The 16,078-nt window shown below is 41.3% G+C and overlaps 1 protein-coding gene across 1 annotated transcript; it reads right to left on the bottom strand.

Moving 5' to 3' along the window:
- Nucleotides 1-257: 257 nt before the first annotated feature.
- On the bottom strand, nucleotides 258-14,185 carry LOC147441137 (uncharacterized). Its single transcript, XM_086483658.1, has 4 exons — nucleotides 13,501-14,185; nucleotides 10,787-10,908; nucleotides 2,617-2,721; nucleotides 258-554 (listed from the first exon to the last, which is right to left on the bottom strand). The coding sequence occupies exons 1-4, from the start codon at nucleotides 14,089-14,091 to the stop codon at nucleotides 521-523; spliced, it is 852 nt and encodes a 283-aa protein (XP_086339784.1). The 5' UTR covers nucleotides 14,092-14,185; the 3' UTR covers nucleotides 258-520.
- Nucleotides 14,186-16,078: the final 1,893 nt, after the last annotated feature.

The following is a 16,078-nucleotide window of genomic DNA, read 5'->3' as shown; positions in this document are numbered from 1 at the left end:
TCACCACTTAATACATTTCATGTGTTGGCTATATTGTGCAACATGCAATGCATGAAAACCACAGAACACAATTATGAACACTTTTATTAAGAAAAAGCTCACTTTAACAAAATATGATTCAAGATATAATCTCCTAAAAATGCGGTAAAAAGATTTTATTATTTCTAAATATTTTTTGGATAAGCTAGACAACGTACATAAACATACTTACTTTTAGTTTTGGAAGCTTGACAACACATGGATTAGAAAGTTGAATGTTGATTTTCAAATGTTTGTGTAATTGCATGAAGTGTAATTTTGTACAAGTCTAGATATGGCTCTTTACTGTTTGCAGAAAAATCATTCTCCTCGACAAGACTTCTAGATATTGCTCTTTACCATTTTTAGTGTAACTCTTTACCATTTTTAGATGCTCAAGTTATGTGAGATATTTAGAACTTATGTTGGTCAAAGCAAAGTGGCTTACCTCCATATTATTGGGATTTAGTGGCATGTCAAGCTTATCTTTTGTGTGATTACTCTACCAATCCCCTCTACACACAGGGCATTGACGGCTGCAATCATGTGAATAAAGTAGTTAGCATTTGTAAATCATGAAAGTGACAATCTCCTCCAAAATCTGGTAGTTTTGGGTCAACTAATATAATCAAACATTATCTTTCGGATTGTATTTGAGTATTTTATTAGAAAATATAAAAAGATATCAAGGATGTGAGCATGTTTCTATGTTACAAATTATAATGTTTTGGGTCAACTAATATAATCATACATTTATCTTTAGGATTGTATTTGAGTATTTTATTTGAAAATTCAAAATTATATTAAGAATATGAGCATGTTTCGATGTTATAACTTATAATATTATGATGAGTTATTTCTTTCGATAAATATGCATCTCTTCCATCCCCAACAGTAGTACAATTGCTAAAAAATGTTACAAAAAGGATCCATAAGACCATCTCAAAGCTCATGGGCATCTGAACCACATTTGGTGACAAAAGATACTAGCGAATACAAATTTTGTATAGATTTCTACCCATTGAATACAAGATATATTTCCTATGCCTAGAATTGAGTACTTCCTAGACTAGCTAGGTTGATCAACCTAGCTTACTTCATTCTATTTAGCATCAAGGTAGTGGAAAACACCAATTGCTTCTGAAGATATGATGGCTTTTAATCTTATAGATGCATTGGGAACCTATTAAAGATTGGTTTTAATACAACTTCTCTAATCTAATTGGCTGAAAATTTTTGGTTGTCTAATTACATGACATTTTGGTACATACAAAGACATGGGACGAACACGTTGAAGTGGTAAAATAAGTACACAAAAAATTCAATTCAAAAATACAGTTGGGAAAATGTAAGTGAGGTAAAGTGAAACTTTGATTATTTTGAGACACAATTTTTCAGGTTGACACATTCCAACCAATGGGACAATAGGATCAACAAGATTTGACCAACCTAAGTCACTCATTGAGGATACGATCTTACGGTGCCCAAATTGTGAGTGGGAAGATGCATCAAATACAAGATTGGTCCATTACTATTGCAAGAAGATGCTCATGACAACTCATAGCTGACATGCTTGATCAATCAAAGTCTCACAAAGTGTGATAAAATGTATTCTACCACTGAAAACTAGCTGCATGTTATTGTGCGGTCTTTACAAAAGCTATATGCCTATGTACATGGTCCAAATTTGACAACAAAAAGATTTCATCAACCCCTAACTGCTATAATAAGAAAGCAACATCCTTCATGGCAATTTTTGAGATGGATCTAAGCATTATAGGACTATTGTTTCACTCTATGTCCTTAACTTGTTTTTGCAACAAGTAACAAGTATAGTGTGGTCTCTATAGATTATCTTACAAATAAGTGTGAGACAAGGGCTCTTCTAGAGGGCCATAGGCTTCAACATGGTAAATAGAAAAGACATTGATAGACAACATCATAATTGGGCATGGTTGTCCATGATCTATTTTGTTAGATCATTGGATATGGCAATCCAAAATATATTTTGTCACATGAAGGAGCAATTTTGAAATCCAAAACTAATTTACAATGCTCCTGTAGAACCACTTTGTATGGGCAAGAATCTATTTTCTCCCTACAATTACCATCTCTACAAATAGAGAAAAAATATCATGATGTCAATCAATGTTATGCACATCTACAAGAGTTCTATGTTTTGCCAAGCAATCCAAAATAACAATGACAAAGAGGTGGTCGTGTAGCTTCTATGCATACATTTCACAATGGCTTCCTTCTTTGCTTCCCTCTCATACAATACACACATTCATAGAGAGCTGCTCTCATCAATAAGCAACTCTCTCTCTCTCTCTCTCTCTCTCTCTCTCTCTCTCTCTCACACACACACACACACACACACACACACACTCTCATATAGTAGTTCGCAATTGGTTGTAGACAAGCATTATATAATCATTACAAATTCAAAGTATGTTGATGTATATGCCAAAAAATCACTACTTATATATTCTTGTAGAGTGATAGTAGTTTATTAACATTAGAAATTAAAAAACTCTAGTATTCATCAAAGTTTATATTATTGAGATAAATACTCAATGTATTTCTTTGAAACATTACCTGTAACTTCCCAATTCTCCTAAGCATGAAACATGGTATTTGTGTCTGCAAGGGGTCCAAATAATCTCATCGCCTTCGGTAAACATGTCGTAACATATTGTGCAACTATAATAAGGCAGAAGCAAGTTATGGTCTTAGTATGCCTTGTTTCAAAGTAACGTTGATAGGCGTAAAGATTGGGAGGACTCGATAACAAAAGAAATACAAATAAATGAAGGTGAATGGTCACTTTGGTATTTTAAAACAATTTAATGGGGTCACTTTGACATCTTAAAACAATTTAATGAAATGGACCCATGTGAGGGTCTTAAATGGGTAAATGAAAGAACTCTTTTACAAAAAAGGTAGAAAGATACGTAGTGTTCAGTATGTGTTCGTTAGTATGTATTTGGTTCATAGTACCGAATGGGGTTTGAGTTATAGGTACATAAAATTTGTATGCTTTTTTAAAATTCCTACAATCTAGAAAACTTTATGGGATAGTTAGATACAGAATTATCATTGTGCAAACTTTAAAACTCTGAACGAAGACTTCCATATAAACATATATGGTTTGAGGCTTTCGGACAGTTCCAAAATATTGTAGACCACGTGAAACATCCAACCCTCAACACTATCTCACACGGGCATGGGTTGGATGGGATCAATGGCTCACCATTTTAGAGAGCGCGGGTATCGTGGACCGTTGATCTCCCGACGTGCTCGAATTTATCAGTTTGCCCAAATTTACTAAAATCGACTCGAATTTACACAGCGATGGGTTTATCATAAAACTCCTCCTTCTCCCATTGCTTCCAACGAGCGCGCGTAGGTGAGGTGGTTAAGGTGATAGGCTTGCAAAGGTGGCGTTCAAAGTTCAAGTCCGGGGGATGAGAGGAGGAGGGGGACGGGGACGCCCGAATTTACAAGTTTTGGTGCGCCCGAATTTACCTGTTTTCCCGAATTTACAAAAATCGCATCGAATGACTCATATCGTACCCGATCGGCCCCTAAATGGATGTGGGCCATTGATCCCATCCAGCCCATGTCCGTATGGGATAGTGAGGAGGAAATCCAACACCAAACAATCAGGATTGAACAAACAAATATAAAGCTTCAATCAATTGGCCCTAAATTATTACATACAACAACAAACTCCAAAAACTTTAGATTACAAAATGGATGTCAGATGAGATTCTATACAATCATTTTGAAAGTAGGAAAACAATGTACACTAGACTCAATCATGAATGATGAAAAGTACCAGGCCTTAACTTGCTTAATGATCAAATACATTGATAAAAATGATTAAATACCTACAATTTTTTCAACATATCCACATATATATGAAACCATCTACTGTGCAAACTTCAAAGAAAATTTCAATGAATTTCAAATGTACGCCACTCCCTTCCTCACCAAGGCTTGTATTAGAAAGCCGATAATGCATTAGAAAACAAAGTGGCATTCTAAAATAATAAAATGAAAAGGAGGTCAAATAATGCAAGGCTAAAAAAGACTTTAACAATGCTTCACATGGAAATGTTTTTGAAAGAGATAACCTTTTCAAAAGAAGATGTTACCAAAATTTGGCAAGAGCTAAAAGCATGTGCACTTAAGAGAAGACTTTTTGATTGGACTAGCATGCTTATGCATCAAGAGGCTTCACGAGCACGATTTGCAAGAGGTTGCACACTCATATGGGAATCCCTTTCTTTAGATGCGACCTTGCTATGGGCTCCAAGTCCATTGATGATTTGGGTCTTATGATTGACATATGCATAGTAAGAGCCACGGTTTTAAGAGAGACACCAAATTGCACATTGATTTGTCTCTTAACATCATCCCCATCCCCTTCCCGCACTCTGTCTAATTCATATTTACTAGGTTTACACTTAGTATTGTCTTCAATATAAAATCCCAAAAGGACCTTGATAATTGTATTCTATTGTCTCATAAGTGAAGGCCAACCTCATGATAGGGCCAAAAATTTGACTAGTAAAAGAGAATCTATGTAATCATAAATAGTTTTTGAAAGAGTCCCCAAAGAGCTGGTCTAACAAGAAGGCTTCTGTCAGGACAATGGTAGGACCAGTCCGGGCCAAGGGCCAAGACAGACATGCAGTCAAGGGGGTCCCTATATTTAGAAGGCCAAGGGCCTATATAGGGAATGGCTGGGTGGTGATGAGCATGTTCAGTTCCCTTGCCCTTTCACTGGTATCAGAGCTCAAGGGAGAGGAGGGCTATGGAGGAGGGAAAACTTCCTTGGCATGGCTTTGCATGTGCTCTCTCTCTCTCTCTCTCTCTCTCTCTCTCTCTCTCTCTCTCTCTCTCTCTCTCTCTCTCTCTCGATTGATCGATTTCAGCATGAGGCATGGCCTCTGAAGGGGTCTCTTTCTCTTCCATGCCAAAGGAGGCTATGGCGTGGTCGAGAAGGGAGGTTCCTCCCTCGATACACTTGCTTGCATGCCTTTGCATGCTCTAGAGCAAGGACGGGATTGTGGGAAACTTCCCTTGCAAGGCCGAAGGGGATGACTGTCGGTATACCGGCTGCGGGAATACTCGCTTGCAAGGGATAGCAACTCATGGTCGACCTCCTCAGAAGCGCTGGCAGATCGGCTCAACACGCTCATGCTACGGTGGGGCACATTTTTCGTCACAGAGGCTTATGCCCTCGCGGTCTGCAAGTAACGCCCTCACCTTCTCCTCCTCTGTGCTGCAGACCCTCCATCGCCATGCATCTTTTTGCGGCAGTTTACACATTGTGGGTGCCTTAAGGGTGCCCTAAGGTCACCCTAAGGGCCTTCTCCCACAGCAAGTCCTCGGATATAGACAATTCGAAGTCGGAGGCAGGCAAGCACCAGGTGAGTCTATCCATAGCCGTAATCTTCAAGCATTAAAGGAAAGCAAGGTAAATAGAAGGGTATCCTCAGGTCTACTGTAGCTATGAGCCGCTATAGACAAGTCACAAGCAAGTTGTTAATAACCTCAGTGGGTCGACAAAATCACTGACATCAACGGGCGCCACCATCTCCGAAGTCGAGTAGTGCTCACGCAGCATCCCATGGGCAGTCTGCCATAGCCACGCCTTTTGAAGTTCCAAGGACATGCGGGTAGAGGGGTACAAGATTTTCAATACGAAAAAGCTTTGAAAACTCAAGGCTTCGATAAAGTTTAAGGTAACCTTTCTATATTTGTTTTTTCTTAGTTGATTACCCTTATAGATTATGTAGGGTGGCTTAGTTGCCGAGTCTAGCTGTGATTGGTATTGCAAGCAGATTGTATCCGTACACGAGAACCATTCCATAGCATGTGATTTCCAACACTTTGACTCCGGAGCTCACAGACAGAGGATCAACCCTACGGTTGGGTGGTTTCAATCCGAAACCACAATCTCTAGGGTAACTAACCTTGTGTCAGGCAAGGCCTGTGCTTTGTCCACTCAAGGTGCTCGGCAAGGACAAAGCTTTAATTATTATTTCACGATGTTGGTCAGCACGACTCGGATAGAAGTTCACGGCAGGATGTCTGTCATCAATGTAATCAACGAGGTTTATGATCCTCCGCAAGCATCTTTAGATGCAAACAACCAGATGTGTCACTCGAATTGGGTCTTTCGCGACATAGGGGCGGCTCTCCTTCGGCAAGGCCCTTAACAGCATGAAGTAGAGTAGTTATTGAGCATGTGCTTGATCAACTCTCGTATGCAATGGAATGGATGATCATGGCTATCATTCATAGCACCAGGCAGGTCAGAGATGCATAACTTGTGCGTGTTATACTAATTTTAACTTACATTTACAATTCAACACGGTCGATTTTTTGTGCATGAACGACAAGGTCGTCTCTCTTTGCTATGACAGCTTTCATCAATAGCATTTGTTGGCAACGAGGCAAGACAGAGTTCTATGAAGCAAGGCTTCAATTTCTACATCTTTCAATGAAGCTAGCCACGTTTGGCATATGCTATGAGCATACACAATGGGGAAGGAATAGGCAAGGTGTTTGCCGGTGGATTCAATTTTGCAGGTTATGGCCTTATGTACCAGACAGGTGTATAGGACATACGAGGGCGTCTGTGCAGATATGGCTATGGGCCGTTTTGGAACGAGTTTTTCTCCCAACTTTCATGACAACTGGTTGCAGCAACAACGACCAGGTTAGCCAAGTTTAAGTTTTTCCTATTTCTTCCTATTTACACTTGGCAATTACTGTCATTGTGCAAAGCAAAGTGCTTTGGCAATTTTATAGGAAGCCCGGCTTCAGGGAACTAGCAAAATAGGGGATATCAGCTCATAGGATCCCTACCAGTCTGAACTGTGCAAGGTACTTACAGTTTTGGTTCTCATGGTTGAGGCCATCACTCTGCGCAAGGGCTTACCATTCTTTATGGAAGGCATGCTAGTGACGTGAATTCAATTCTACCCCTTCATGCATTACACTTCCGCTAACACACTCGCAACTCTGTCAAGGACAGAGTACGGATGGATTGTTGGTTGCTATCAACACTCAAAATACTAAAAAGAACCTAAAATTTCGACTGGATTCACCGACAAGGTTCCCCTTTCAAGACATCCTCATACAGTCACGACCCTACACAATGGATGGTCAAGATTTAACTTGTGTTTTCTGTTGCCTCTCTCGATGAGAGCGTCATACAAAGAGATTGTGGAATGATTATAGGATAAGCTACAATTCGGGCATAAGATGTCTAAGAGCACACATTCTGGGCACACACTCTACAAATTTAAGGAAAGTTCCTCAGCCCAGCATGCTCTTCTTCTCTCTCTTTTTCTTATTTCTCTCAAGAATAATGAAAACTTTCTAAGAATCTTTTCATACATGTTTTGTTTGGGAGTCAGCATGAGGCATGGTGCTCTAACACTCAGCTAGAAATGGGCCAAGATTCCATTCACATTAGTTTTCATCGGTTTATTGATTGAACACTAATGGCCGTAAGAGCTAGGAGCCACACAAAGGCTGGCTAAAAGCCATTGTCAGATCTTGGGTAAGGCCCAACTATTGGCATTCCTTGGGTGATTGTTCTTAGGGTCGAACAGATTTTCCCAGTGGAGTACACATCGAACACATCGACGTTAATGGACAAGCAAGAGTCTTGTTATTTCGGAGGATTAGGGTGTCATTTTTGCACTATATGCTTCTAGTGCGATGCTCAAGTTGAGTTTTTGATACTCTTACACTTACATCAGCTGATCTATACCATGGAGTCTAGAGGCAGCAAACAGTTGAGACAGCATGGCTGTTGACACGAGCTAGGCATCTTACTTGTGTCGATTTCTTGCTCTCTCTATAGCACTATGAGTGTCTATGGCATCACTGTTTTGGGGTAAGACCCGGCGGGTGATTGCTACATCTCCCCATAGGCATTGAGGATCATAGTTTGATCTATCCCAGTCTACTTTCAAGGAAAGAAGCCAGTAATCTACCATGGGCTAGCGGACAAATTCAACTTTTTAAGTTGATTCTCATCATTCTATACACGGTTGGTTACCATTACCTGCTAGTTGCGCAGTTCTACAACGGGTCTTACCAAGGCGTTTGACTACGTAGATTCTAATCCAAGGGCTTGGATTGCAAAGGCAACACCCAGGGTTCCCAATGAGCTGGTGTTTGTTATTTTAGGTAGGGGACGTGCTCCTCTCCATTTGAATACGGGTAAGTGAACATTACGTTCAAATCTCCAGGTACGCATCTATTGATTTGGTGTTATTCCATTTTTAGTATTCTTTGCTTGGTTTTTCAAGACGTCTAAGTACGCTTGAATGTTACAGAACCATGCCAAGGGCATGTCGGCACAAAGTATTTTGGACCCAGTGTCCAATGTATCTTTTTGCCTTATGCTGTTACGAACCTACTTGTAGGGTTCAATTTGGCACATGTTGTCACATGGGATACAACATGGTCTAGGAACTCAAGGAGTTCGGTTTAGCCAATGTGGAGCAATGAATGAGGGTCCCTCTCACTCTTGTCGCAGAGTGGTTAGAGTTACCTCCACACACAAGTACATCTTGTACTTGACGGATGTTCTTTTTTATACATCCTCACATGAGACATATTCCACATGTGGAGAATATGAGTCTTTGGAATGACATTGGCACCATTATTTCAATTATGTGTCACGACAAAGTCCAACTAGGTGCTGGTCAAATCTGTTTTCTAGACCATTTTCAGCATGACGTATCATGAGCAATTTTAGTGGCCAAACAAATTGTCGAATACTTAGAATGACTTGTTCATCTACAAGTATTGCTAAACAACATTTGAGATGGTTGTTTATACATATAGCAAGGCTATATATTGTTAATAAAAAAAATTCATTGTCTGTATCTAGAAGTGATCAATGTTTCACCTTCTATTGTGATTCAGACGTTTCAGCAAGGCTTGCAAAAGATTGCAACTGAAAGTATTTAGTTTCTTTTCAGAACTATTTACATTCCTTTTTAATGTGTGCTAGGCGCATCACATTTGCCATAAATATTGGCAAGAATCACCATGGAAATACAGGTTCGGATCTGTTTTTTGCTAAATGCATGCACACTAGGTGTTATGGGCCCTAGTGTTTAGCAAAGTCTGATTTGGAACGGCATGCATATTCCTCAGGTTGTTGCTTATGAAGCATTTTGCACTCTCTGTGCACTATCTCTATGAGAATACTTTTGAGTCTACTAATCACCAATAGAAGTCATGGCTCGGTTTGGGTGTTTGTGGATTTTTCAAATTAACCACGATGGTTATTCCGAACATTGTTGATTCCTCAACAATGTTATATGCTATTGTGATTCCCCGTTTACCAGTCGTCTGGGAAGACTGTCTGTAAATCGTGGGGGAAACACACCTCAGTACTGTCAGTATCCAAGGGGATTGACAGATTGCAAAGTGTAATCTTGGGCTACAGGATATGCAAAGTACGTACATTAGAACCAAGCAATCAAATTCATAAGCATTTATTGCTCTTTTTGGAGTTTACTTACTATCAGTTAACTCATGTTGCGACTAGGTAGTCTCTTCATGTATAACTCAGGTTCTCAACCTTGAACACTCGTAGGGTGGGGTTGTTTACTGATGATGAAAATCGGGACCAAATCAAGGACTTAAAATTGGCTGATGAGTTATGTCAGCAAGTTACTTTCATGGAAAGTGACAAGAGGTACTCTTTTTGGTATACCTCTATTGTGATAAACTCGTTTACCATGCTCATGAGCGTTCTAAATGGAATCTACACACTATGTTTGGATAGGAACCGGTACCATCAGATGGTTACAAATGGACAACAATGTAGAAAATCAAGATGTTACTCTTGGTTTCATTGAACCTCCTACTAAACTGGGTTCCGCTCAAATGAACCGTTGGATCCATGTGGGATGTTACAGTAGAAAACATTAGTGTTATTATGAAGATACCATCACTTGTGTTTTCGCGGAAGAAAACGCTTCTCCAAGGGGGGAGTAATGTCAGGACAATGGTAGGACCAATCCGAGCCAAGGGCCAGGACGGACATGCAGTCAAGGGGATCCCTATATTTAGAAGGCCAAGGGCCTATATAGGGAATGGATGGGTGGTGCTGAGCATGTTCAGTTCCCCTACCCTTTCAACTTCGGCCTCTCAACATACGGGTCGTGGGTTCAAATTTCCCCTTGGATCACACTCTAGAGGGACACCTTGTGTTCACCCGGTGTTCACGTTGCTAGGACTCTTGCCCTTGGACAATCAAGTGCATCCTCCTCCTGGGGTGGGTCACCCGAGGAGGAGGTTCCTAGCTGGTTGCTACAAGTTCTCTCCGTCGTTCTAGCACGTGGAGCATCAATTATGTGGCCATGGTGATGGCTACATGTGGCTCTTGCCCGATGGTATGCGGCCCTTGCCCGACCATGTAACATGGCTAATATTTGGAAGGGATAAGCACCTCCCCTGTGGGCCCTCTGGTGTGTCGAAAAAAAAAAGGTTTTTGAAGGGAAGTTTTATATGACCAAAGTCACGAAAAAGAAAAATCTAAAATAAGATGTTTGAGAACACTATGGTTGATTTCATAAGCTTCACAGGCACGTCTACATGTTTAATTCTTAATTTTAAAATAGGTGAAACACTAGAAATCTACAACATTTGAAGCAAGCCATGGACAAACAAGTAATTAGACAACTACAATCATAGATATGGAATCATTATCACTTACATTCCGTCGTTCGGAACCGGAACATATCTTTCAACATCGAGATGGTCCAAATTAGGACGTTCTCCGGGACCTCGCTCTGGTGCATTGAATTCTTCATAATACTTGGTATAAGTTTCAATTATCTGAAAAGCACAAAGCCAATGCAAGAAGTCATTTGATCAAAACTACTAAAGCATTATGACACTCTCTAATATATTATTCAAAAGCACCATTGTATCTCTCGATTCCCCCATTGTTTCAATTCTTTGAGAGCCACATGTGTACACAGACAAGTAATGTTCAATGTGAAGAATGCTTAAAGACAAAGGATTTTCATGCCATGTTCAACAGTTGAACCATAGCGGGCATGCTTAAAGCCCCTCGCCTTTACCGCTAAGTCAACTCCCCTTGACAATGATGGGCATCTCTTGTGGTTGAAGCATCTAGTAAGCCTTTAATTTTAACTTTTGAATTTTGACATAGATTTCATGAATTAATTGCAATATAGATCTGCCATTCAAGGTACAAAATCGTTGAAAGAGTTCTCCTTATAAATGATTGACAAGGAACAAAGTGTCCTTTGTTATTGATCAAATTCCATTATTGACCAATAATGTAGGCTTTCCTACATTATAATTGATCAAATTCCTCCAAGGTTTCTGATGTTGCACATTAGGTCAAAACAGTCCCTGTTGACATTCAAGCAATGCATATCAATAGTTCAATATGCAAATATGAAACCCATAGAATGTCCCAAGACCCTTCAGAAGATGTCATTGCCATGTCTCACTACTTGAGACAAGACTAAGTACTAGTTAGATACCACTAGTAGTCAGCGAGCTAGACAACGTGTGAGCAAACGTCTCCAGATGGCTAAATGGACGAAAGAAATTCTCTTATCATTTCCCTTCAGCCAATCCAAAATTTTATTTTACGCCCCATAAAACCTAACATTGCAGAATAACAATTTCTATGCCTAGCAAGTCAGTCACCCAAATTGTTACTTGATGTCCAAAACAACTGTAAAGAAGACATGAAGCACCGTACTCCATTGACTCCGGTACCCTTAAACATGGGAAAATTATCAAAATACCCCTGTAATTGCAACAAATTCTCAAGATATCCCTCAAATTTCAAAATTCCAAATATACGCCTCTTAAATGGAAAAATTTCCCAGAATGCCCTTCAATTCCTCCAAAATTCTCAAAATACCCCTCTTACATAGCAAAAGTTTCCAAAAAGCCCTTTAATTTCTCCTAAATTCTCAAAATACCTCTCATTATCCTCACAAACATCTTTAAAGACAAAAAAAATTGTAACTCTTCGTAGGAAGATTGGTTCTCCCTCTATAGGAGATTATAGAAATAGGATTTAGATGGTATGGTGGGCTCTCAAGATAAACTATTCATCATTTTAAGAGACACATGCCTCTATTTGTGAGCTCATTTGAGAATAGTTTTGTCTAAGACACTTAAAGATAGATTTCCATTGTCATAAAAGATGCGGAAAAAATGGGGCAAATCCATCCCAAAATGATACAAGGGTATGTTGGGAATTTTTAAAATTTGAGGGGTATTTTGGGAATTTCCACAAATCCACGTGTATTTTGATAATGTCACTCTGAACAATGGCCAAGGATACCTTGTGGCTTTAAAACTACAAGCCAAGTGCTTTATGTCATGCAAACCCAATCACAAGAAGATTTAGAAATTTTCTCATGTAGGAAAAGAGAGTCTTTTTCAGTGTTTTTAATACAATGCATAACAAAATGAGCTTCTACTCGAGAGGCACCGGATACCTAGCTAGGTGCGATTGGGGGCAAGGGACCATCGGTCCCCCCCCCCCACACACACACCGGCGGGCCGGCGATCCCTTGCCCCCAATCGTACGTAGGTAGGTATGTGGTACCTCCCTCACAGAAGCTCATGACGTTGAGGTTGGGAATTATTGTCAGAAAAATTTGTCCAAAACTTCTTATGAATGCCAAGTTCATTACATGTGAAGATTATTCTATGGGGATTTCCTTCAAAGCCCCATTCCACAGCACATCCTCATTTTGGCATGGAATACTCTTGAAGTCAACAGACCATACAAAGCTTAAAACGGTAACTCTCTCATCTACCAAAAAGAACAGATAAAGGATATAGACTGCATATTACCATCTTCTGCAGAGCATCCAAACACCCATGCCAAAAACCTAAGAACGAATGGACTAAAAGGACACCCCCATACAATCCCTCTAAGTCGCAATGTACTATGAAAACACAGCTACTCAAGGCTAAAAAAGCACACCCAAACAAGACTCCTTGAGGTAGAGTTGAGAAAACACAAAAGGGCATGTGTGGCTCCTCCCTGTGCACAAGAACATTTAGAAATTTTCTCATGTAGGAAAACAGTCTTTTTCAGTGTTTTTTCATACAATGTATAACATCATGAGTTTTTGCTCGAGAGGCACCACATACCTAGCTAGGTACGATTGGGGGCAGGGGACCACCCGGCCGGCGGTCCCCTACCGCCAATCGTACCTAGCTAGGTATGCGGTGCGGTGGTCCCTTGCCCCCAATCATACCTAGCTAGGTATGCGGTGCCTCCCTCGGAGAAGCTCATGACCTTGAGGTAAGTCACAATGTGGGAATTATTGTGAGAATTTGTCCAAACTTCTTGTGCTGGGCTCAAAATGCAAGTACAAGAAGCTCTCTACGCTAGAATTAATTAAAATGAATCAAAATGCTTACCATGTAAATGCCCTCGAGCATGCCACTGCGTTTGTAGGGGCCGGCATTTGCAAGGTTTCTGATGATATGGTCCAAACCAGGTCTGAGGCAGCCAATATATTGGTGCAGCCAATGCGGAATCTCACTGTGGATGCGGTTAGCGTCATGCTGAAGTGAAAGGGGAATGCCCGGGGAGTTCAGCTGCTGATGCTGGGGCTGAGGTTGAGGTAGAGGCTCCAACACAGGGACTGGGGGTTGATCAGAAATAGGCTGCTGTGCAGGCATGAAAGCGTCAACAGACTGTAGATAAAACGCCGCTTCGTTGCGCCCCATTGTGGGGCTGCTGGGTCTGATGGCCGGAGGAAATGTGGGTGACGCGGAAGAGGGGCGGCCAAGAGCTTCTTCAAATAATGCATCCATCAATGAGGGTGACGGGCCAGAACTGTTAAAGGCGCCAAGGCCGGGGAACCCAACATTCGCTGCTTGCACCCGCACCCCTGAAAGGGCCCTCAAGGCAGTCCGCTGCACATTAGTAGGGGCTTCAAGCAAGGCCCTTATCCGGATCGGCAAGCAAGCATTGCACAGACAGTTTGGGGGGCACCCCCGTTCCATCTCTCTCTCTCTCTCTCTCTCTCTCTCTCTCTCTCTCCTCTTCTTCTTCTTCTTCTTCTTCTATGTGTCGCTTTGCCTGCGCTCGCGTATGGATTGTAACTCAATCGCGCCCTTCACGAGCTGGCGAGAACGTGAAAAAGGGAGGTTAAATGTTTAGATTTTCTTTTTCAAAATTAGCTAATGGATAAAATGCATTGCTTATAAAGACACCGGATCTATGTTTGAAAAATGGGGGTCGCCTATTAGCTAAGATCACAACCATTGATCTCAAATGTGAACTTGATGTAAACTCAAGCAAACCTGAACTCGTTGTGTGAACTCCACAAGCTATGTGCATTTCATTATGGTGGTGTAAGGTAAACTAGGATCACGGATGGGCAAAAACTACTCAATATAATGCTACCATTTCCTTTGCGTAACAAAACGCGTTCACAAGTGTACTGGTAAGACATTCGCCTTGTGACCAGGAGGTTGTGATGTCAAACCCCGCCCCACCAATATTTTCCTCCCCAAATAGATCGAACGGTCGATGATCAACAACGATCTAGCAACATAGATTCCCTCCAAAAAAATGGGGTGTCAAATAGTGCCAAGCCCCCTCCCCTCCCCCAACCTTGACAGCCCTCGAGTGAGCTTGGAGTCTAATTCCCCTTCCAACGACTAGCACTCTCTTCATGACTTCCACAACATCCCCGGACTAGCAATCTCTCCATGGATTCCCTCACCGATATCCATTGATAGGAGAACCTCACAACTAGCTCCCCTTCTTCCCCCCATGCCACTTCCATGACCCCTTGCTCAAATAGCACAGAGAGAGAGAGAGAGAGAGAGAGAGAGAGAGAGAGAGAGAGAGAGAGAGAGAGAGAGAGAGAGAGAGAGAAATGCATGGGCATTGAGAGAGTGCTACAAACACACAATCACTAGAGTAGGGTTGGGAAGAGTACCTGGAAATATAGCTTTGGAGTCTTAGGCTGTGAGTGAGAGAGAGAGAGAAAGAGAGAGAGAGAGAAGCTATCTCGCATCTGCATTGCAGGTGCTCCAAAGAGAGTTGCCATTCTGCTTTGCCCTCTCGTGCATTGCCTGCACACGCTGTCAGGAGTTTTTTGGATGAAGTGATTGCGCATATGTGCATACCCATGCATGGTGCATCAAATAAAGAGTTTCCCATTTTCCAGAGCCAGGTGGTTACGTGGGGCCCACATGTGTACAGGCAGGACAACATGTACATAGTGCATCGATTTTCACTATCACCAGTACCAGTGTGTTTTTTCTATAATAATGAGGAGTTGGTAGCGCGTAAAACTTCTCGAGGAAGCTATCCGCGGGCCGACAACATGAGGTAAGCAGGTGTGTCAGATGGCATCTAGTGGCGTCAGGAGGTCGAATGGGGTCAAGACTTGCACGTGGATAAGTACGCACACAACGTGGGTGTTTTTTGTGATAATCATGCAAAAAGGTCATCATGAGAATTGTATTTGGGGGCCACTTCACGTTGGCGGATGCATTACTGGAAAAAGTTGAGTGCCAGGTGTGCAGATGGATGCAGCAGGGTGACAACTATGCGCTGCGTGGCCACTTTTTGGCATGTTCGAGGTCCGTTTGAGGTCAACTAAAAGGCCAAAGGTGCCCAACTAATAAAGCTAAGTGTGGGAATCGAAAAAATAGAGAGAAGACCAGAAAAAAATGTGGAGAGAAGAGGAAGAAAAGCTGCTGAGTTTTTGCTGTTTTTGGAGTCTGTTTTGGCCATAAACTGTTTATCCGAGGTCGGATTTGAGCACTTTGACATTGTAGACTGGGGTTTTCGGCTGTTCCAAACGCGAGGGCACTGTCCATTTTGACAAATTACTCACTGTGTTTCTGTTGTTTTGGTTGTGTAAGTTTCTCCTATGAGCAAAGCTTCTGCTCCAATTTGTGATTGTATCTAGTATATTTTACCCATATTGTGTGAACTATTTGCCCCATTGGTATTGGCCCAAGCTCAATTGTA

This window comes from Adiantum capillus-veneris, chromosome 15 (genome assembly GCF_014529385.1).
Source record: "Adiantum capillus-veneris isolate H3 chromosome 15, ASM1452938v2, whole genome shotgun sequence".
In the NCBI taxonomy this organism is placed as follows: domain Eukaryota; kingdom Viridiplantae; phylum Streptophyta; class Polypodiopsida; order Polypodiales; family Pteridaceae; genus Adiantum; species Adiantum capillus-veneris.
The sequence above is the reverse complement of the archived record's forward strand: the minus strand, read 5'-3'. Positions and strand labels throughout refer to the sequence as shown.

Coding starts and splice junctions, on each gene's coding strand:
- LOC147441137 (XM_086483658.1), bottom strand. CDS start 14,091: ATGGAACGGGGGTGCCCCCCAAACTGTCTGTGCAATGCTTGCTTGCCG. Junction 2,722..10,786: donor CCGGTTCCGAACGACGGAAT/GTAAGTGATAAT, acceptor GCCTTATTATAG/TTGCACAATATGTTACGACA. Junction 555..2,616: donor GGAGAATTGGGAAGTTACAG/GTAATGTTTCAA, acceptor ACATGATTGCAG/CCGTCAATGCCCTGTGTGTA.